Here is a 24,432-nt window from a genome sequence, read left to right as displayed (position 1 = left end):
GGCTCGGATTTTAGGAGATCTGAATGCGCCCGAACTTAGGAGATCTGAGCAGATCCGAATCCCGGCTCAGATGTTCCTGTCAGGTTCGGATCCGAAAACGAGCCAAAATACAGAGATCCCGGCATTGGATCTCAGTGTTTTGTTTCGGAAAGCTGGCTGATCTGATCCAATCAGCGGTCGCTACCATTGGTGACAGGCCGCTGGTTGGCTGAGAATGGCTGTCTCTCAGCCAACCAGAGGCCTGTTAGCATGCTAGCAGCCACTGATTGGATCTGACAGGCTGCATGAGGGGGACATCAGTACACCAGCCCGCCAAAATCTTCCGGGCGCCCACTATGATGTATAATACTAATATACATCTCAGCGTCGGACACCTGACTGCAGCCTAGGTAAGCAGCACTGAAGCTATATAATGGCGCTGCTGTGTGGCGTAACGTGTATAAGGGCTCTGCTATGTGGCGTAATGTGTATAAGGGCTCTGCTGACTGGCATAATGTGTATAAGGGCTCTGCTGTGTGTCGTAATGTGTATAAGGGCTTTGCTGTCTAGCATAACGTGTATAAGGGACTCTGCTGTGTGGCGTAATGTGTATAAGCGGCTCTACTCTGGTGACCATATAAGGGGTACTACTGTGTGTTGTAATGTGAAAAACAGACACTACTGTGTGGTGCAATGTGAATAACGGACAGTAATGTGCGGAGTAATGTATAATGTGCCATGTATTTGTGACTCCCACCCAAGACCCTGATTTAACATCAACACTGGACCTCAGTCTGCTCGGTGGCGACAGTGATCCGGAGAACAGCACACAAGTGGAAAGTCAAGTTCCACCTGGACCCTCATCTTCGCAACAACCCCAAAAAAAGAAAAAAATAGGCAGAAAGGAGAATTTTACAGAACGAGAGGACCATTTTTTACAAAACGCAGAACGGCTGCTGCAGAAACCCCCAGATGCAATTGATGATTTCACAGCTCATGTGAACAGCACATTGAGAAATCTGGATGCAGATATCCCAAAAAAAATTTTACGGTTAAACTACGACCTCTTGAGTCGCTGTATGAGCAAATATATCTCAAATTCGACATACATTGCAGATCCAATGCTATTTTCCCCTGCCCCAAATAGGTATGTCTGCCCCCCTCGCCCAGTTAGATATTACTCCCCCACCAAGCACCCCAAGCACCAGCACCACCTTGTATAATGTTCTGCTGGATGCAGCAGATGAGTCGCCCCAATATACAGAGATGTACATTTTTTCTATATTGTAATATCATCAAATTTTATGAATTCCAATCGGTGCTTGCTGCATGGGATAGGGTGGTGATGACGCCATTTGAACAAGGTCACTACGCACATGGCACAAGTACACATAGCTGGAAGCCGGGGCCACAATGTGTACTTGTGCCATGTGTGTATTGGCCTGTTCAAACTGGCGTCTGACCCACCCTATCACATACAGCCGGCTACCTATTGGGATTCATTAAATTTGGTGATATTTAATTTGGTTGTTTTTTTTGTCTTGATTTTAATGTCACCAAATTTTATGAATTCCAATCGGTGCTTGCTGCATGGGATAGGGTGGTGATGACGCCATTTGAACAAGGTCACTACGCACATGGCACAAGTACACATAGCTGGAAGCCGGGGCCACAATGTGTACTTGTGCCGTGTGTGTATTGGCCTGTTCAAACTGGCGTCTGACCCACCCTATCACATACAGCCGGCTACCTATTGAGATTCTTAAAATTTGGTGATAATGTTCTTTTGTAAAGTTGTAATAAAAAAGTATTTTGCACACAGTTTAGTGCACACTTTCAGTTGCCTGCAGGTCAGTGCACATTGTACTAAAAGAAGGCAATTTCTTGCTTTATATGTTGAGTAAAAAATAAATATAAAAATTTTTCTTTGCACAAGAAACCAATGTGTGGTGTTTTTTTTTAACTTACCTTGCAATACTGGTACTGTAGCACTTTTACGATGGCTTTGCAGGTCTCCGGAATGATGACGCCCAAGGACTGAGGTGAGATGAGTGTCCCAAACTTTAGATCTTCCAGTGACCTTCCTGTAGCCAGGTATCTCAGGGTAGCCACCAGTCTGTCTTCAGCAGGGATTGCCCTCCGCCACCTTGTGTCCTGTCTCTTGATGTGGGGGGTCACCAGATGCAGCAATTCTTGGAAGCTGGCGTCATCCATGCGCAGGTAGTTCCGATAGTCCTCCGGGTTGTTCTCCTTGATCTCTATCAGCAGGGACATGTGAGAGCGGGTATCCCTTTGTAGCAGCCACTCCTTGGTCCAGCATGCTCTCGTCCTTCTTCGCTGGGCCCTCTTCCTAATCTCCCGGACCCCGGCTTCAGCGACCAACACTTTATACTGATAGGGACGCATCAGTACAGAATTCAGGAACAGGATAGAATGCAGGTAGGTAGCACACACTTGCAGGTAGAATAAACTTTGTATAAGGCAAGCCAAATACAAAGAGCACAGTAGCAATGTACAGGATTCAGCAGGAATATACCTAGCCTCATCTAGTAGCAGAGCAGAATGTACACAGAGTTTAAAGGGTTCCTGCTGTTTATACTCCCTAGATAGCCCCTCCCATTGTTATGGCTGTTTAAATTTCCCACCAATAGTCAAGAGCCTGTTTTATTTTTTTTTTAAACTCACGATTTGTTATGTCCAATCTCACGATGCGTACGATCCGATAGATCGTGAGATCGTAAGACAGATTGGGTGTCTTTTTTCCCAAATCGTGATCACGACGGCAAGCGAGCTCCCGTGAAAGTTCATGAGGAAATTGGCCATAAAATCGTATCGTGAGCACATCGGTATATGTGTGGGCACCTTTAGTTTAACAAGCCAGCTCGCTGGAGCCTTTGGCCAATATTGGTGTAAATGTAAAGTTGAAAACAATATTGTGAGGTGGTCAAAATTGACTGTCAATGCCTGGAAATTAATGTTGTTGAGGTTACTAATACTCTAGGAACAAAAAAAAAAACAAATTATGTGATTTTAGCTTTTTTTTGTAAATTAAAAAAAACAAAAAACAGTCACGACATTTTGGCAAAAACAAAATCAAAACTGGATGACGAATTGGAACCAAAACCAGCAAGAATGGTCCGGCGCACATCTCTAGTTCTACATGATCGCATAGTGGGCCTGATTCAGCTGCGTATGGTACTGTAGTGGATAATTTATGCATGCCCATGCAACAGCATTGCATCGCACTGGCACGCCTGCATTCGCCTGACCACCCCCCATCACCACCCACAAACGGCACTTCCTGTCAATCAATGTGCTCCGGGTCTGCGTAGCCTCTGCAAATTTATTTCCCATCGCAATTGTTAGTTTGCAAATTAATCAAACGATTGCGTGCATCTTTGCTACTGCGATCCTTGCTGAATCAGGCCCTATGTGCACGGGAGTAAAGATTAATTGGATATGATACCCAACACTGTATAACCAAAGATTGCATAGTGTGTACACTCGTAGTCATGTATTCTGGGATTGTATGATTGTAAGTGAAGTTGGAAGGACTGTCACACCATTTGTTATATCGTTCAGGTGTGTACCCAGCTTAAGTATTATTTGTAATACAAAAAATCTATTGACTTTTAGGCGGCTGAATACTTATACAAGCCACTGTAACTCACAAGCCTACCCATACTTCTGGACATTTTTATTGATTTTGTTTGGAATGATATAGGTTTCCCTCCCCATGACTGTATCTTATGTACTTTGAATAACCAAATCAATTATTACCTGTCGAGGGTGGTAATAAATCTAAGCATTTTGGATCTAGCAAAACCTTTGCATCACCTTAACAATCAGCACCTCCCCACTAAGTAGTTCATTTGCATTTCTCATGTTTAGAACAAAATCTTGCTTTAGCAATGTAGATGATCACAAAATATTGACCTGCAACACATCTATCCTGCCTGATCCACCCATCACCTACAACCCGGCGTTATCAGGGCCATCTCTTCCATTGGGCTTGTTGTGCAGCCGCGGCCAGTTGGTAAAATTGTGATATTTTTATAAGACGGCCGCCGGTACACTGTACTCCAATCTAACCTCTCCACCCCATCCCCCCTCGTGATGAATACTCACCTCAGTCCCAGTTTCACTTCATCCGCCGGCTTCAGAACAGTCAGACAGAGTCTCTATGCATGTGTGGGAGGTCTGATGGGCATGCAGGAGGGTTTCATTTTATTGACCATTTACATTTTTTTCCCGTGAATGGATGGGTAGGGGCCCCAGTGCATTGCTTTGCCCAGGGCCCACACTGCTGTTAAGACAACCCTGGGCGTTATGCGTTACTACATGAAACAATGCACAGCTGTCTTCTAAGTAAGACCCCAGTATCTAGGATTACACTTTGAGGCTGATTTCATGGCATCCTCTGTGCTGACAGCTATTTAAAGCTCAGACAGAGGTTTGGAAGATGCCAGCTGCTTTTTCTATGTAAGAATGTATAATAAAGGTGGCACATGAGAGGACCAGCAATGGAAGCCAGGAAATGCTTATGTCAGAGACTCCATTCTTAGTGGAGTTCTTCTTTATTTTCCTTGTAATCATTGAACCCTCAATGTTATAGAGCATGCAGGGCTACATCCATTATGCACAGTCACCTGAGATGTCAGCCTTTGCTTTAATAATTTATTATGAATTGTCAGTATCAGGCAGTTCCATTTTTACAGTGTGGGTGAGATTACAATAAACGTTTGACGCCCATTTATATAGATTTCTTGAATAATTGGAGGATGAAGGATCCAGTACTTCAACTGACCATATATTTTTACTTCTTGTTTTGTATATATAAAGAAAAAGTCAGACAACGCTTCTGGGATATAGTCACACAACAGCAAATGCTGATCCTTGTAGTGCCCTATTGGGGGATCCTGGAGCCTCCAGGTGAGCTGGCTATCAATTTACAGACACGTGACTATATGATCCAAAGTGGGGCTATTATTATGTAGTGTAGGATGACCAGAGCAGAGGCACCTTGACACACTGGGTGTCTAATAATATATTTGTGTAACTGAGTCCTCTACATCTTATTATTATTATTAGGATGCATGTCTCTTTTGCTGATGCATTTTAGAGTGCCGGGGAATTTGTTTTATTATTATTATTATTATTATTATTAATATATTATTTTTATGCAGATCGAGCGATTGTTTGCCATTGCACATGCGCGTAAGCCGCACTATGGATACGCAGCGATTGTTTTGTGATTATGCCTGCACAGAGGATCCATTCACAAAGTGAGTGACATGTAGTCAGCGTTTGGGCTAGGCGAACGTAGGCGTGTCTGACCGTTTAAATGACAATTCATGGGCATGCATAAATTAGCTATTGCGATCTCCTTTGCAGCATGAGAGCTCTCTGCGTGTCATGACAGCTACAGTGTTTGGGGCTGGTCAGACTTGCCGCATATGCTGTATGGATGCCTAATCTGCATCGATGTTACCAATGTTTCTGTTAAGCTCTCATGCTGTGAAGGAGATCGCAATGGCTAATTTATGTGCGCCCATGAAATGTTGTTTAAATGGTCAGACATGCCTGTGTTTGCCTAGCAACCCTAAGGTTACCTTCCCTAAATGCTGACTACCTGTCACTCACTTTACAAATGGATCCTCTGTGCGGGCGTAATCTCAGAACAATTGCTGCGTGTGCGCAGTGTGGCTGATACACATGCACAAACAATTGTGCGATTTGTGTAAATATCGGCATTGCGTACATCTCTAAATCAAAGCCACTATTCAAACAAAGAATAAAGGTGCAATATACAGTATACAGCAGTAATCTCAGCAGATAGCACACCTATACTTAATGGTTCTAGGGTCAATCAGGAGGATTAGTCCACCCTGAAGCCAGCTACTCCAATCAGGTAGCAGGCTCTCCAGATGTACGACCGAAGTAGGTACAATCACCAACCACCACACATAACCGGGCTGGGAATAACATGGAGTAGGGAATCTAGAGCTCATGGAGAAGATATTTATTGCTCTGGGAAGGAGTCCGAGGAAAGGGATACAATGAGCTCTCTCCACAGCAAACTGTGCAGTAAACTTCCCGTCCAAAGAGATGAATAAGCCAGTTTCCAAGGAATTTAGGTTTGAGGCCCTCATCTTTCCGAAGAAGTCCAACCAGTTGAACAGTATTGCAACGTAGGAGTTGTTGCAAGGTGATGACCGGCTCATCAGGTGGAAGATCAGAAGCTAGAGGAATTTCATTTTGCGGATAGAGGATTGTGGGAGAATTTCTCCAGTCTCACAGCCACCACTGTCCAGTGCTGTAACAGGTATTCTTGGAGCCCTGATCTGGCCACACCCCCTCAGCGCATGACAACATGCTGAGGGGGCGAAGGCGCTAGTGTTGGGAAGAACAGCACTTCTCGGAGCATCCTCAGGATGCTTGTACCTGTTGTGCATTATTAAATATGTCTAGCCCAGTGTCTTCTAAATGTTCGCAGTCATCCCAGTTAAGGCATGCAAGCTTTATTGTATGATCTGGTCTCTGTTTGACATTGCATAGCTAAATTTACCTTTGCCCTGCCATAAGCACCAGTATTGCCTGTGGGGTCTGATACTTTTGCAGAATCACCTTTCTAGCTGATGGTACGTTAGGATCTAATTCAGCCCCGGATGCAGTCCAGATTCAGTCGCTATTGACCAATGTTCTGGGACTGTGCATGAGCTGTAACCGCAGTGCGCATGTGCCGCGATGCTGCTTTGTCTACGGTAGCAGTATGGGGGAAGCCACCTGTCAATTGGGGAGGAGAGAGGCACGTTTCAGAAAATGGAGGCGTTCAGTAGCCAGCGACTGTGTCATCTGATGCAGCTTTACTGACCTTGGCAGCTGGACATTTTGAGCAACCTTAGGGTTGCGCAGATGTCCGATGGTCTGGCCAATTTTCGCAATGGTTATCCGATGCTGCGACACTACAGGTCAAAAATGTTGAAACACCCCCATTGTTCAAGTTTTTATTGAAATATAAGCAATTCAAGTCCATTGATTAACCTGAAATGGAATAAAGGTAAGCGGTAAACTGCTAGAGGGTAAATAACACAACAGTTTAGGTTAGCAGAAACTTACAATAATGTATAAAAACCTTTTTTCAGGGAAGACGTAATGGGTTAAGAACTTACAGCTGTATTGCAGCTAGTGGGCTACTGAAGACTGGAACAGGGTCTTATGGACTGATTAATCAAAATTTGAAATCTTTGGTTCACTGTTAAGTATTTTTGTACACTATTTAGTAGGCAGAAGGATGTTCCTCTAGTGGCATTTGCGTAAGCCGCACTGTGCACGCGTAGCGATTGTTTTGCTATTACGCTTGCACGGAGGATTCATTTGTGAGTGTCAGGTAGTCAGCGTTTGGAGGAGGTAATCAGGGGTGGTTAGGCGGAATGGGTATGAAATACTGCCGGCCGCATGGCCGGCGGTTCGATTCCCGTCAGCGGCAGCCCGACAAGAGCAGAGTTAGAAGCAGCGGAAGCCCGACAGTGCTGGACATCCCGATCGTGGATAGGTAAGTATCTACTAACCTAACCCCCCTAACCCAAACCATCCTTAGGGGTGCCTAACCCTAACTTCTCCCCCAAGTGCCTAACCCTAATCCCCCCTCTAAGTGCCTAACCCTAACTTCCCCCCAAGTGCCTAACCCTAATCCCCCCTCTAAGTGCCTAAACCTAACCACCCCCTTCCCCGCTGCCTAAACCTAAGTCCCCCGGGGGGGTGCCTAACCCTAAGTCCCCCCCCGGGGGTGCCTATCCCTCCCTCCCCCTAGCCTAACCCTAACCCTCCCGGGGGGGTGCCTAACCCTAAATCCCCCCCGGGAGCCCTAAACCTAACCCTCCCCCTCCCGCGGCTTTCCGCTTGCAGTGCCCGGCATCACTACGATCGGGATGCCGGGCGCCGGTCTCCCGGCCTTGGGGAAATGCGGGATATGACAGTCGGGAAGCCGGCTGCCGGTATTTAGGCAGTCGGCTTCCCGATTGCTTCCCGGTTAGGCAAATGCAGGCATGTCTGACTGTTTAAACGTTTCATGGGCGTGCATAAATTAGCTATTGTGACCTCCTTCGTAGCATGAGAGCTCTCTGCGTGTCAGGAGAGACGCTGTGCTTGAGACAGGTCAGACTTGCTGCATGGCTGCCTGATCTACGTCGATGTTACCGGTGTTTGTTCTGGTGCATGACATCGTACACATATGAGAAGGTAGCAGTGGGCGTCCCTATACTGGAGTAAGCTGTGGAAACATTAGCATATTTTCACAGCTGCGTTTAGTGTGAGAACGCAAATATGTTTGCATTAGTGTCCATCTCTGAATCAGTCCCTTAGTAAATAAACCCTGTGACACCGACTGTCAAATATGGAAGTATGATAGTCTGGGGCTTTTTTGCAAGACCCTGAGTTGGCAACTTGCACCCTGAACCAAAAGGGCTACCACTGAAATTTGCAGTGCCATTCGGAACCCCTTGGTCTATTCAGAGATGGACATAATGATGATATTTATACTGTTGAGTGATTATCTGTAAGCTACACATGCATCTAAGTTGCACTGCGCATGTGGCAAGGTACTTTACAGTAGTCGCTGTTTGCATCTTTTTACTCGCAGTGTGATTGACAGTCAGGAAGCGTTAGTGGGAGGTAATGGGGAGTGGTGGCAAGGGACGCTGCAGTGTCGCGACTCGCAATCGTTTTCGGAGCATGTCAATGCCTGCATCTGTGATCCCGTACGCAGTCAAAGTGGCTCCGGCATCTCAGGTCCTGTGGCCATCCTAATTAGCTATAGGGTTACTCTGTACTGTGATACTCGAATGATCTGCAAACGATGCTGCATCTTTGTACGCAGATGCTTGGATTTGCGAAGCCACAGGTGAATGTCTAAATACAATCCTCAGCATCTGCTACATTTGCACATTGGCGCACAGCTCTGAATCAGGTCCTATGTCAGAACCATCTTCGAGGAAAAGAACAAAACAGTAGGCTGCAAATCATGGAATGGCCAGCACAATCTTCAGACTTAAAACCGATCAAGCTGGTTTAGGATGAACTGGACAGAAGGGTGAAAGCGAAGCAACCTGCAAGTACAACAAATTTCTGGGAACTTCTGCAATAGTGTTGGGAAGAACTTCTCAAACAATATGGGATTTCCATTGTAGGAAGAATGCCATGAGTGTGTTCGGCGGTTGTATCTTTAAAAGGTGGCTTCTTTGATGAGTCAAAAATGTGAATAACATTTTCTTAGAAAATAAATCAAACAAAATGATTCTATATCTCCAATATATGTTATCCTTTAATTTCAGGTACACAGACATCACAATACGTAACTTTTAATAAAAACTGGAAAAAGTGGAGTGTCCTAAAACTTTTGAAAGGTGGGACATGGCAAAGACACACATGGAGGAGCACGCACTCCTGCCTGCTCTTCAATTATACTATTCAAACATTCCATCCTGGCTCAGGTTTAGCAGCTGGTTTTGATCCCCCATGGTGAAAGTACCAAACCGACCTCTCTGCATCCACTAGTAGGCTTTTCAATGGTGCAAGCGTTACTGGACTACCTTACAAGATCTGGGGCCGCTGCTCTCTCCTGTTGACCACATCTGGTTGCCTGCCTCTCTTATGGCTGATTATTCCACTTCCTGGATCTATATTGCATGCTGATTGTGGATGACTGCTCCGCGCTGGTGATTCAGGCTCTGCCGCAATGACCAGTTGTCCACCATTCTGGTTAACTACTTTCTGCTCCTTATTATCCTACCAGTTGGCAGGACCCTCCACTTCACTAAGTTCTGTTGTTTATAGGGGCTTGCATGGTGCACTGCTAATGCTCACCTGCTGCTTTATACCCCTTTAACACTACAAGCAATAACCCGGGTTACTCAGCAGTGTGAAAGGGCCAGGTTGAAATAACCCAGCATTTCAAACCTGGTAACGAGCAGGGTTGAACACGGGTTCAAACCAGCTCACAATGCAGTGTGAACGGGTAACCCCGGGTCCCATTCACAGCATAGTAAGAGCAGGCGCTTGGAGATTATCTCATCTACAAGCTCCAGCTCAGCACGTGATGGCGGTGATGTCATCGACCTGCCAATAGGCCGGGTCGGGCCGCCAGTCTGTAAGGGGTCTCAGCCGGGTTGCACCCAGGATGGACCTGTGTACAAAATGCGATGTGAAAGGGGTATTAGAGTGTACCTTCATTTCCCACACTGTGGTCTCTGTATGTCTCATGGCTGTTTATGTTGACTGCCAGTCCTGACCTGCAAAGAAGTGTGATACTTTGAAAGAGGAATACAAGACAGTTTGTGGTGTGCCTACTCTTTGTGCCTCTCTGCCTCCAGGCACCTAGTGTCTTGTTGTAGCTTCAGTGTGTCCATAGTGTTCTGGTCTTGAATCACTCTCCTGTTTTATGACGGGCTTGCAGAGCGCAGTTCCCTGTGTGTGGTACCATTGCTGCCTCATGGTCCCTACATCCTTGCTAGCAAGTTGCCTGAAATGGCACCCTGCAGCCTGAGTTGTTGCTGCAGTGCCACTCGGAGCATCCTGTGCACAATACAGGCATGCACACTGCAGCTTGTACAGCCCCCGACGCTCTGGTGGCACTGAAGCAGAAATTATGGCTGCAGTGTACTGTTCCAGGCACACTCCTTAACAAACTGCAGGCATTATACTGGTGCTGGAAACCACAATAACCATGACTGAGATAAGGCGGTCTCCATTTTACCCCATCTATTTTACACCATTTCAAAATCAATGGCTGTGTCCTTAGTTGAATGGCCTTTAAATAACACATACAGCAAAAGAATAAGAAGAAATAGCCAAGGATTCCCACCCATCCCAACAGCATAGCAAGAAGATATTTTGTGGACAAGTTTATTCAAGCACTTTACCTTTTGTTTTTTAGATAAAAATTTCTCACAGGTGGTCTTGAAAACATTACGGTAGTGTCTAAATCCCCTTCACCGAGTGGACCCTGACGTCATCAGCCAGTGTCCAGCGTCATTCCCTGCCATCCAAGTGGGCATAGAGGGGGAATATAACCATGTGGCGAGCGTAGTGAGCACAGCGAGCCTTCGAGGGGACAACAAACTTGTGTAAGTGGGGACAAAGTTCTTCTTTAGCTGGCTGTCATGGGCATGAACTGTACTTCCGCCCTCACTCACGTCACTTCCAGGTAGAGATGGCTTACAAATAAACAAAGTCAAGTATCACCCTTTGGCGCTGCCACACAATGTCTCCTTATATTTCCAAAATGGAACCACAATGAGATCCTCTGTATGTAAATCTTCCAGGATTTATTCCTCAAGATGTGTGAAATTCCAATTCCGCTTCCTTTGCATCAATATCTCAAAAAAGAGAAACCAAACATAGTGCAATAATGATAATAAAATTACACTTATAATGGTGATGACAAAGGAACACTCACATGTTTCAAAATAGGTAGAAAACGTATAGTATCTCCAGTCTGTAACACCATAGGAAATTCCAACTTCAAGTGTAGATCAACTCAAAAAGAGAAGAATATACCAAAAATAGTGCAATACTGTATGTATTGACAGAAAATTTTATTCAGACAAAGAAACACTCACATTTAGACAGAATAAAAACCGCTTATATATATGTATCACACCGGAAAGGCAGGATGGGGTTATCGATATAAGATGTAAATAGAAGGAAACCAGTGGTTCCGGATACCAACGTGATCCCTCCTGTAGTTCACGATTCCCCCGTCTCAGCGTTCCATGTGCGGTCACCGGCTCAACGCGTTTTGAATTGCTTGATTCTTCCTCAGGAGCATGGTGAGTAAGCGTCTCCAGGGCTTTAAATACCCCTTCCAATATCCAGAAAATAACTCAATTTTCCCGCCTCATCTCCTCCTCGTGGTAACCGGAAGTGCCGTTACCGGAAGTGACGTTACCAGAAGTGACGTCACAGGAAGTGCCGTTACCGGACGTGACGTCACCGGAAGTGCCGCTACCAGAAGTGTCGTTACCGGAAGTGATGTTACCGGAAGTGACGTCACATCACTTCCGCTTTGTATGCGTTCCACACTACAGGAAGTGGCTGTTATCCACTCACTTCTTTGCATTTCAAATGGAGGAAACTCTCTGCAGGATGATGAAAGACCCTAACTTCTTATTGCATTTTGTCCATTAGTCCATACAAATAGCACGGAGATCATCTCATTGGATCATATAAAGTGCAAATGCCCAAAGTCCATACATAAAAGGGAAAAAAGGAAAATATAAATATTATCAATCATTAACATGGATACATATAGAGGCATACATAAAAATATTCAAAAACATTTTTTTAAAATAAGAATACATAAAAATTCATAAAAACCACTTGAGTTCAAAGTCCCCATTAAGTCCATGAGGTACTAAGGTTTTTAATTTATGGATCCAACCCATTTCCGATTTGGCCAATCTGACATCCACATTATTGGACCTCCAATTGGCACTAATGTGTTGGATACCAAAAAAGGTTTTTAGATAACAAGTATTGGAGTTGTGTATACTTTTAAAATGTGAAGAGACTGTATGCGTCTCCAAACCCTTTCTAATGTTATATACATGCTCCGCAAGTCTAACCTTAAGATTCCTACTGGTTTTACCAATGTACATCAATCCACATGAGCATGTTAATGCATATATCACATTAGTAGTACTACAGGTAATAAAATCATAAATTGGGTAAACTTTGCCATTCACTTCAAAGTCTTTTTGTTTTGAGGGACCTTTTACAGTTTTGCACATTAAACACGTCCCACATCGAAAAAAGCCCTTACTCCTAATACTTGATCTCTTATTAATTTCAATTGAGCTTCTGACAAGCTTATCTTTGAGTGAAGGAGCTTTCTTGTATATAAAGGAAGGTTTAATAGGTATTTTGTCTCCTATTATTGGATCCTGTTTAAGAATCTTCCAGTGTTTTCTAAAAACAGTTTCAATCTCTTTGGATTGAGAATTAAAACTACTGACAAAAGCCCACTCGAAAGAACTATTTCTTTCTTTCTTTTCTTGTTTACCTGAAGGTACTAAGAGATTTTTCCGATCTACACTGTCAACCTTATCTTGGGCCTTCTTAAGGGTTTTTTCACTATAGCCTTTATCTAAAAATCGCCCCGTCATTTCTTTTATTTGTGAATCACAAACTTCTTGTTCTGAACAATTCCTTTTGACTCTTAGAAACTGACTATAGGGAATTCCCTCAAGCCAGTTCTCATGATGTTGGCTATCCCATGTGATATAGCTATTGGAGTCAGTTTCTTTTCTATACGTCTTTATTTTAAGACATCCCTCTTTAATATATAAAACTAAATCTAAAAAGGTTATTTCCTGAGTACTGGTGGAAAAGGTTAATTTAATGTTAAAATCATTAAAATTCAGTATTTCACAAAATAAAACAAGATCTTCTTTGCTTCCACTCCAAATAAATAAAATGTCATCTATAAAACGTTGCCAGGACACCAGGCCTACCCCCAGCACGCCATCCTGTCAGATCTTCTGCTCCTCCTAATATGCCATAAACAAATTAGCATAACTGGGGGCAAACCTGGTGCCCATAGCAGTCCCAATCTGTTGAAGATAAAATGTCCCATTAAAATAAAAGTAATTATTAATTAAAATAAAATTAATACTTTTTAAAATAAATTCTTTTAAATTATCACCAAAATCAGTCTTATCTAAAAAGTAGGAAACTGCTAACAATCCTTTTTCTGTATCTATTATAGTGTAGAGCGAAGATACATCTGCACTATTCATAATATAATGTTCCTTCCATTCAATAGTTTCAATTTTATTCAGAACATCCCCAGTGTCTTTGAGATAGGCTCTGGTATTTTTAACTAAGGGTTGTAAATAAGAGTCAACAACCGCTGAAAGGTTGGAAGTAATACTATTAGTCCCAGATATAATTGGTCTCCCAGGCGGATGTAAAGGATCCTTATGGATCTTAGGGAGGATGTATATAGTCGGAACAGAGGGATGTTTTAAATTAATGAACTCATGTTCATATTTATTTAAAACACCTTTTTCCAAGGCTTCAGTAGTTAGTGTTAAAAGTTCTTTTGTAATTCTTGTCGTAGGATCACTCCTTAATTTCCTGTATGTATTTCCCTCATTTAATTGACTATTAATTTCTGCTATATAGTCCTCTTTATTAAGGAGAACTACTCCTCCCCCCTTATCAGCGGGTTTGATAATAAGCCCATCATCCTTTTTTAGGGACTGTAGAGCCATATATTCTTTTTTAGTTAAATTACACTTCCTGTTTTTCTTTTTATTTTCTGGATATTGGAAGGGGTATTTAAAGCCCTGGAGACGCTTACTCACCATGCTCCTGAGGAAAAATCAAGCAATTCGAAACGCGTTGAGCCGGTGACCGCACATGGAACGCTGAGACGGGGGAATCGTGAACTACAGGAGGGATCACGTTGGTATCCGGAACCACTGGTTTCCTTCTATTTACATCTTATATCGATAACCCCATCCTGCCTTTCCGGTGTGATACATATATATAAGCGGTTTTTATTCTGTCTAAATGTGAGTGTTTCTTTGTCTGAATAAAATTTTCTGTCAATACATACAGTATTGCACTATTTTTGGTATATTCTTCTCTTTTTGAGTTGATCTACACTTGAAGTTGGAATTTCCTATGGTGTTACAGACTGGAGATACTATACGTTTTCTACCTATTTTGAAACATGTGAGTGTTCCTTTGTCATCACCATTATAAGTGTAATTTTATTATCATTATTGCACTATGTTTGGTTTCTCTTTTTTGAGATATTGATGCAAAGGAAGCGGAATTGGAATTTCACACATCTTGAGGAATAAATCCTGGAAGATTTACATACAGAGGATCTCATTGTGGTTCCATTTTGGAAATATAAGGAGACATTGTGTGGCAGCACCAAAGGGTGATACTTGACTTTGTTTATTTGTATGTTTTTTTAGAGGACAAGTGAGGAACCTCTTAGAAGTCTCCCCTAGGCTGCAGTCATTGATTGCGCATATTTGGAACATTATAATATTATAATTGTCTTCTTTTCCTTACAAGGTAGAGATGGCTAGTGAGTGAGTGTCTCAACACACTGACTCGAATCATTCAGATGAGCGAATGATTCGAGTCACTCAGTGTTTGGTGAGTCAAGACACCCACCTCCCCTAGCCTCTCTGTCAGTGGTAGCTAGTGAATGGCAGCCCCGCCCCCTACTCTGCTGATCTGACCTGATTATACTTCTGTGCACTGAGTCAAATCAGCAGTGTAGGGGGCGGAGTCAGTGCAGAGGCTTGAGCTGGGCTGCGGGGGGCGGAGCTGTCAGCGACTCACTGAGTTGCGCAGCTACAGCCACGGCTCGGGGAGTTCACTGACTCAGGAGAGTCAGTGAGAACCCTGAGCTGTAGTGCTGGGCTGTGGGGGGCGGAGCTGTCAGCGACTCACTCCCCTGCTAGCTCCAGTGCTGCTCTATCTAAAGAGCCGTGTCTCGAGACACTTCACTGAGTTGAGCCATGAGGCTCAACTCAGTGCAGTGATTCGATCTGCCCATCCCTACTTCCAGGGCCCTAGCGCGAAGGGGAAATACAGCCAACCAAAACATTACACCAGGCATATGGGGCCCAGCAGCGACATGTACAGGCTAGGGAACAAGTGGGATTACAGCCTCAAGGGCAGGATGGCAAGAGGTTTACAGCAGGGAGGAGTGACACTGAGCCCTGAGGGAGTTGCTGCAGTGTGCACAAGCCCCATAAACCTTTAAGTCAGGCCTGGCCAACCTGTGGCTCTCCAGCTGTTGTGAAACTACAAGTCCCAGCATGCCTTGTAACAGTTTTAGCATTCCCTAATAGCAAAACTGTAGCACGGCATGCTGGGACTTGTAGTTTCACAACAGCTGGAGAGCCACAGGTTGGCCAGGTCTGCTTTAAGTAAAGCCCATTATGTGTAAATATTCTTCTAGTATTTTATTTATAGTTAAATAAAGTTTTGACCTGTTTGATCCAAATAAAATCTTGATGTGATCTTATTATGGTCAGGAGTAAGCAACACGTTGGCATATGTCCCTTAGGTAGTGACAACTCATGACATGACATAATGTACTAGGCTGGGGAAGAAATACTAAATTTATTACTGGAATGCTAAAAAGAAAAATATAAGTAAGCTGTATATTAGGAGCGGGGCACATAGAGCTTAGACTATTAAACGCGGAGATGGAGATCATCAGAGTCGCATCGCATATTACCAGGACATGTGCAACGTGGAATATCGCTGTATACTGTACTCTATGGCAGCTATGATGTTAGAATATAAGTTATGACTGTAACCTTTATCATACCTTAAGAAATGCCAGAATGACAGCTGAGCACTGAGCGTTACATGTGTGCACAGTAGGGTAATATAGATGATGCCCCCGGAATAACATTACACGTCTCAACCTCTGTAATGATCTGTGACATAGTTTATATCCCAACAACAGGGTAATACGGGCACTGCCGCACAAGACTACAGTAGTAGAAGCAGCTATGAGAGAGACCTCTGTGTATAATAATAATAATAATAATAATAATAATAATGTGACGTTACTTTGCTGACTGTGTTTCTTTCCAATAAAGTTTACTCGAAAAAATAACACGTCTCCCATAGCCACTGTCGCGAGGCTTTGTTGGGGGTGACGTCACATGCGGGCGTGCCAATGAGGAGGAGGTGGGCGGGGCCTTCGCCGGGTAACGGCCGTCGGTCGGTCAGTGGCCTTGTCTCAGGTACCGCGAGGGTCCCGGTTCCCGGCAGCTATCCCGGCGTGGAGAGGAAGGGCAGCCATGGCCGGGCAGCAGTTCCAGTATGACGATAGCGGCAACACGTTCCTCTACTTCCTGACTTCCTTCGTGGGGCTGATCGTCATCCCGGCCACATATTACCTCTGGCCCCGAGACCAGAACTCGGGTGAGTGCCCGGCAGCAGCAGCGCTGTGCGCCGGTGTAGTGCGAGTATGGCGGCTGTGTGTGCAGGGTATAACTCAGGCCTCACCGGCACCTTCTCTATAGCCTGCTGTTCCCCCATGTGTGTAGGTCTCTTCCTGCTGTCAGCCTATGGGAAGGGCTGTAGTCGCTGCTGCCCGGTGCTCTGCACCTACACGTCTTCATATTCATGCATATGGCCATACTACACTCTGGGTCACCCTACACTGGGGGTTACATGGTGCACACTCATATGCTTCCTAATCTGGCTATACACCCTGCTCGTACAATACCTACTTCTGCCCTCTACAAATAGAACTATTTTCCCCAATGTGTACTAGTCTTACATTCTAGTTATTACAGAAATACATTTGCGTTCCTCAATCTGCAAACAGTTCTATGCAGCAGTGTATGACTAGCACTGTCATTAGTACATACTGTCTGTGATCCATGCATATGTAGGTTAGTGCAAATGCTGAATAAATCCCTATAAGAAAACTTATTATGAATAGCATATGTTAATGAAACAATACAGGTTCATTTGATTTAGCTTAAACAGAATAAACAATAGCTACAGTTTAGAAAAAATGTTGCAACAAACAAGTTTACAATCTATGCAGCAGACCTGTATCTTTGCTTTGTGTGTTCTCAGCAGCTGTTTTATAGATATCAAGCAAGCATTGTGGTAGGGAAGTACTGTACTTGCATACTAAAGTGGCACTAGACATTATATTGTGCTGTGTGAGACCCTTGGATCTTGGAATGTCTGTCTTATTTATTAGGAAAATCCCAGTTTCAGGACAAGTTTTATGACTTGATCTGTTGGTGATTCCTAAAAGTAACCTTTTTATCACTGACATGAGTTTGCATTTGATCTGTATTTATGGGGTTCAGGGTTACACATTGGTATGAGTTCTGTTTGCTCCTGTTGTTCATACCTATAAATGATTCAACATCAGACTTGTAGGAGGTTTTCTACATATATCACCCAAAAGGTGCAGCACTCAGACGCAGTCATTAAAGCTCAACACAGTGATGTAAATATCAACCTTTTAGTTTATGAACAAACTCTTCAGGATCTAAATGATACATATATATTTGCTGTGATAATGCAGCAAATTTTCCCGCTCTAAGTTTATGCAAATTCCGCTTAGCGCGTCTATGCGGACACGTTTTTCGTGCAATTCAGTTCCAAAAGTCGAGAAGCAGCATTCGTGCAAGAATTCTTAAGTATAGGTGAAAATGGGAAAATTATGTTTGTACCACAAAAAAAGGCACATTGATATAGCATATCGATATACAAGTGTATTAGTGGTCCTAATAAAAGTATTTGAGATTCTTTATTTGTGTCAAATGGCTGTTGTATGCATATTCTAAATTAGTCACATAATGATAAAAAGCACAAGTTTTTTTTTTATTCAAAATAAAAGGGCTTTATAAATTGTGGGTGCATAAAAATACCTATAAGTATATATTTGTGTCATTTAAAGATACTTGTAAAAAAAGTTCAAAATACACATCTAACACCCACCTGCAATATTAAGAAACACCAGTCCCATTCATATGGCATCCACATATACCTATCTCACATTAATTAAACCATTTTCCTGCATTTTGCACTTGATCACCCCAAATATGACATGTCATTATTGGCCAAATTAATCTAATTGAAAAATTTATTTTTGCCTAATTAGTCATTAAGAAGGGTGTCCCAGTGGTTCTGAACTAAGTCCTGAAATTTTTACCTTGAAATAGGGATTTTCCCCAACTTTTCACCTGCTCAGGAGGTGGTGAAAACTTTGTGACTTTATGCTATGAAGAATTTGCACCTGCGAAAATCACATCTTATAGTATAGCGTGATAAGTATAAATGTGCACGATTAGCCATTTTTCGTGGCTATTTCAATTCCCCCATAGTGACTTGAAACAGATGGCAATTATCCCAAATTACCTTACAATCTAATGCCGGGTACCGACCTTGCTAGCGAAGGGACCTGGTGGGGTGCCGGCATCGGCAAGTGCATACAAACTTGCCGATGCCGGCAGCAACGGCGAGGGCCATGGTTCAGCAGCATTGCCCCTGCTGGCGTTATCACCCATCTGTCCGATGGACAAGGTCACTGACTTTGTGCGGGAGCGGACATAGTCAGTGACAGTGCATACACAATGGACATCTTAAAGATTGTATCGTAACGTGGTCGTTATCTGCAAATTCATTTAAAATGTCTTCTAGTGTGTATCCGGCTTAAGAGTTGTGAAGAACAACAAATACATAGATTAATGGTGAAAAAAACATTGTAATGCTGCTGGAAAAAGTCCATGTGGCTTCTGCAAGAAGATGTTACTATCAGCCATGTTTACTAAAGCTGTCATTGACCTTTGTTTGTGCAGCTACCCATGGTCTGGTATGTTGGAATGAGGAGAGACTGCAGATGATGATGACTTGAAAGATGAGCTAGTGTGGTAATAATCTAAAGGTGCATACACATGGGCCAATTCGCTCCATGAATGAAATCGTCCTGTGTCCCCGGCAGGGGTGTGCTCAGTGTCGCTAACGACACAGCAGAAACACTGAACAAAATCGAGAATGATTTCATTCAGTGCCGGCCACCCTCCCTGATCCCGAACATGTCCAACCTGACATTACCATCAGGTTGGAAGGGAGGTTCGGTCAATGAACAATAACTACAAACGGAAACGCACATTGGTAGTTATCGTTCATCGTTTTGGGGCAGAAACTGAACGATTTTTGTTGACGACTGAACAATAATGATATCGTTATCGGTCAGTTGTCCAAAAAATGGCTGCGTGCACCATTAGTCAACTGTTAGCAATCATGACTGTCCATCATCATTTAACCAAACCTCCTTCCTCTACTGGCTTGGGAAAAGGCTTTTGATTTTGTGCTGCGTAGAACTCTTGTACATATCTGCCCTTCACGCTCACTGCTGGTCACATGGCCAAGGCACTTGTTCCACATATTTGCTGAAGTTGTGGGCTCTATATATCACTAAAGCAGTAGTAGCAATGGCAACAGAAATTAATTCTTATAAAAAAAAAAAAATCAATGATTTATCTTAAATTTAAAATAGAGTTTTGACCTTCTGACATTAATACTTGATCTTCTGACATTAAACCAAACCTTTATGTATTCCATTAACTTTGAGTTCAAGCCAATATTTTCTGAATTAATTTAAAGTTAATTTATTATGAGATACTGTGTCAAATGGTTTGCTAAAATTTAAAGCCGTTATATCCACCGATTAAACCTAAGGTTTCACTTTAGTTACCAAATCCAAAAAATTCCCCTAGATATGCTTAATGCATTACACGCCTATGCATTACACGACTTTTTGAACGATCCGACCAAAACCCGGAGGTTTTGGTCGCATTGTTCAGAAAGATGTCTAATGTATAGCTGGCAAGGACCAGCGATGCGCGCGCACGCTGGCTTCTTGCCGACCCCGACTATCTACGCAACATGCTGGTCAACCTGACGACGATAGTCAGGTTCCACATGTTCCCAGATAGGAGGATGGGATCCTGCACTAAACGACGTTCAGTGAACGCCGTTCAGTGTGGGCACCGCACCTGGCGACCTGAAGGACTGAACGCTAGTCGTTCAGTTTTTCAGGTCGCGTAATTGATAGGCCCCTTAAGATTATCTTCCAGCAGCAAAAGTTGTTATAAAGAATTTTACAACAATATCATGTACAGTTCTATTATCGCATTCTTGCCTACTGCCGTTTTGTATAGTGGAATTACATTTTCCAATCACATTGAATTTCATCTGCTAGTAGTGGTTGGTTAAAAATGTTGATTAACTGCATTGCAAACACTACTCTTATTCGTTCTAGTACTCTTGAAAGTATACGATCTAGATCAAAATACTTTTCTACTTCAGGGTCCATAGGGTTTCCACAGGATACCTTGGGGTATAGGTGTGACGTCAGTCGCAGGGCACCAAAGAGTTAAGCTTTCAGCCTCCCAGGATGCACTAGGTCCCCCTCCTATACCCCGCCCCCGGGCCAAGGCACCTCAGTTTAGTTTGGTGCCCGGCCGGCGTCGGGTGCACCTGTCGGAGTGGGGGCTAGAAGAGCCCCTGAAGCTTTCTTCAGTGCAGCTGTGGCTGCACATCTGGATGTACAGCATGGACAGTCAGTCCTGAGGTCCATGCTGTCTTCCCTACACCCCCGCCGGTACCAGAACGCCGGTACCGATCCGGGGATGCTGGTGAGCATCTGGGGTCACAGCTAGCGGTGACCCCAGATGTTCCGGACCATGGCCGGATCCAAGGGGGACAAAGGTAAGCAGCGGGGTCCCGCGGTGGGTCCCCGCTGGTCACATGGTCCTAAGTCCCCAGGCAGGGGGCTCCCTGGGGACTGGCTGCAGCGTGGAGCCAGGTACTGAACCTGTTCTTTCCACTACCCCCTGGGACAGCGGACCGCAGCAGAGCGGTAGCGCTGCGGCGTCCCAGGGGTTAAATGCATGCCAGGGGAGCGCGCCTTCCCTGTCTCACAGCCGGCGCCTCCCCCGCTGCACACAGCCCTCTCTGCACTGTGCTGACTGGTCCTGTGTCAGCGCTCCTCCCCCAGGCCAGCTTCTCTCTGCTCCTCGGCGGCCATCTTCTCTGCAACGCATGGTGAACGCTGCTGGAAGCCTGGAAGGAAGCATCGTGGTCTGGGTCCCCCCGCATACCTCTCCTCCGCTGTGGCTCAGGTCTGTGTATGCAGCGCTGTGTCCTACCAGGCCCTGTGTCTGTGTAGTTGAGTGATCAGCGCTGTTACTGCAGGAATTGTTATTTCTCTGCATTGTATGTGACTGTGCTAGCGCTGCTGCCTGTAACTTTATCTTCTCAAAACTGTCAGCTTTATTACTGTCCCTGTTCTTTCTGCTAAAGCCCTTGCAGTGCGGTGCTGCAGGGTGGTCTCTCGCCTATTTAATACTTAATTGGTGAGAGAGGTCACATACATGGTGCCATCATGTCTGAAAGTGATTTTCCCCTCCGGCTACAGTGTACCATGTGCAAAGTACTGTTAGCGGAGGGGGAGGGTAGCGCGGAGGGCCTTTGCCGCCAGTGTTTGTCCATGGCGCGGCCTATTACGGTTACAGCACCGGTACAGGAGCCGCCCAGGGCTTGCTTCGCTCAGGCGTTAACAGCTTTAGTGGGCCAGTTAGCTCCGCAGCCCGCGTTTACTCCGATGGGTTTGTCCCAGCAGTCTGTGGTGTCGTCACCCATGCAGGGGTTCCCACGACAATTGGTGGTACCCCACAGTCTCCCTATTTCCCCGCTCCCGGGTTCTCAGGAGCCAGCGTGGGTTAACTCCCTGACTAGTTCTGTACAGCACTTGTCGGATGTGTTGCAAGGGGAGTCTGTGATGCGGCCTCATAAAAGGCTGGTGGCGTCTCTGTCCGCTCCTTATGAGGATGACGAAGGGACGTCTGATGATGGGGAGATTCTGGATCCTTACGATCAGGAACCTCTCCATACTAAGGACGCTGATGCTAAGTCCAAAGTATATGTTCCTGGACTTATTCGGGCGGTCCGCACAGCCTTGGTGATTGAGGACGAAGTTCCCCCAGCGGCTAAATCTAAGTATGCCTTTTTCAAAGATGTGAAGGGCGATGCCACAGTCTTTCCTCTTTCGGGTCAGTTGGTGGACCATTTAGAGGAGGCGTGGAAACAACCTGGCAAAAGATACCAGCCGCAGAGACGCCTGGCGGTGGCTTATCCGTTCGCGGATAATTATTTTGCTAAGTGTGAATCCCCTCCACAGGTGGATTCTCACGTGACCCGTCTTGTCCGTAGTGCCACATTGCCGATGCCATCCATGTCCTCCCTTAAGGATGCTACGGACCGCAAGGTAGAAATCTGCACCTTGTGGCTGCGATCCTGGAAGGCGGACGCAGATTCCAAGAAAGGTCTGGAAGCGTTGCCGTTTACCGGAGAAGTTCTCTTCGGTCCGGATCTGGATAAGATTGTGGCCACGCTGGCGGCAGCCAAATCTGCTTGTCTCCCGTCGGCCGCTGCTCCTTCTGGTTCTGGACCATCGTCCTTTCGGTCATCTAGGGCCCAGGGCAGGCCCAAACCACAGTCGTTTCCTCGACAGGCTGGCCCTAAGAAATCGGTCAAGCCCCGGAAACAGGCATGGAGTACCAGACGTCCGGCCCCCAAGCCAGATGACAAGCCTGCGGCCTGACTGTCCGGGCCTCCCTTTGGGGGATCCCAGGGTGGGAGGCCGCCTGCTGCAGTTCTCCCGGTGTTGGTCGTTCACTACGACAGACACTTGGGTTCTGGAGGTGGTCTCCCACGGGTACGCCCTCTCCTTCCGGCACAGACCCCCGGCTCGATTCTTCACCACGGGTCTACCATCAGACCGGAACAAGGCTACGGAGCTGCTGAAGGTATTGCACACTATGCTCCAGGCTGAAGTTATAGTGCCTGTTCCATTCTCCCAGAGGGGCCAGGGTTTCTATTCAAATCTATTTTTGGTACAGAAACCCAATGGGTCATATCGTCCGATTCTCAACCTCAGAGCACTCAACAAGTCTTTGCGGGTCCCGAAGTTTCGGATGGAGACTCTACGGTCCATCATTCTGGCGCTGGAACCTGGGGACTACATGGTGTCATTGGACATACAGGACGCTTACCTGCATGTCCCTATTCTTTTGCGCCATCAAGAGTTCCTTCGGTTTGCAATCCGCAGCGACCACTTCCAGTTTCGGGCGTTACCTTTTGGCCTGGCGACAGCACCACGTGTTTTCACCAAGGTGATGGCGGTCATGGCGGCTTCTCTGCGGCTGCAAGGAGTCCGCATGTTGCCGTACTTGGACGACCTGTTATTGGTGGCAGGATCTCCAGAGCTCCTGTTACACCACTTGGACCTGACCATTGCACTGCTGCAACGGCACGGCTGGCTAATCAACTGGCAGAAGTCCACTCTAATCCCGTCTCGGAGGATTCTGCATCTTGGAGCCTTATTGGACTCGGGACAGCAAAGGATCTTCGTGACGGAGGACAAGATCTCTGCTTTACAGTCAAGGGTGCGCAGTTGTCTGCACAGCCGCCGGGTGTCCTTACACTCGGCGATGAGGTTACTGGGCTCCATGGTGTCGGTGTTCGACATGGTGGAATACGCCCAGTTTCACTCCAGACCTCTGCAGCACCTGATCCTGTCCAAGTGGAACGGGCTGCCTCAGTCTCTGAAGTTCCAGATGATTGTGCTCACCCCGGAGGTTCGCCTGTCCCTTGCGTGGTGGTTAAAGACGACCCACCTCAACAAGGGACGTCCGTTCTGGGTTCCAAATTGGGTCCTGTTGACAACGGACGCCAGTCTTCGGGGCTGGGGAGCAGTTTCGGGTCCACACTTGTTCCAGGGCAGGTGGACGCCGACAGAAGCGGAGCTTCCAATAAATATCTTGGAACTCCGTGCGGTCTTCAATGCTCTCCTGCAGGCACAGCGGTTTC

At 45.3% G+C, this 24,432-nt stretch overlaps 1 protein-coding gene across 2 annotated transcripts in view; it reads left to right on the top strand.

Annotated features, from left to right (window-relative positions):
* The first annotated feature begins 16,673 nt into the window (after nt 1–16,673).
* SEC63 (SEC63 protein translocation regulator) overlaps nt 16,674–24,432 on the top strand; it is a 47,640-nt gene continuing 39,881 nt past the window's right edge. Inside the window, exon 1 of one of the 2 annotated variants that reach the window (XM_088460451.1) lies at nt 16,674–16,950. In XM_088460451.1, coding sequence (XP_088316577.1) covers nt 16,827–16,950 — 124 coding nt within the window. In that variant the 5' untranslated portion in view covers nt 16,674–16,826. The remainder of the gene's footprint in view (nt 16,951–24,432) is intronic. The other variant, XM_088460452.1, reaches the window with a different exon arrangement.

Source organism: Taudactylus pleione, unplaced genomic scaffold, assembly GCF_031769625.1.
Source record: "Taudactylus pleione unplaced genomic scaffold, aTauple2 ptg000046l, whole genome shotgun sequence".
In the NCBI taxonomy this organism is placed as follows: domain Eukaryota; kingdom Metazoa; phylum Chordata; class Amphibia; order Anura; family Myobatrachidae; genus Taudactylus; species Taudactylus pleione.
Note: the sequence above shows the minus strand (reverse complement) of the source record. Positions and strands in the feature narration are given on the sequence as shown.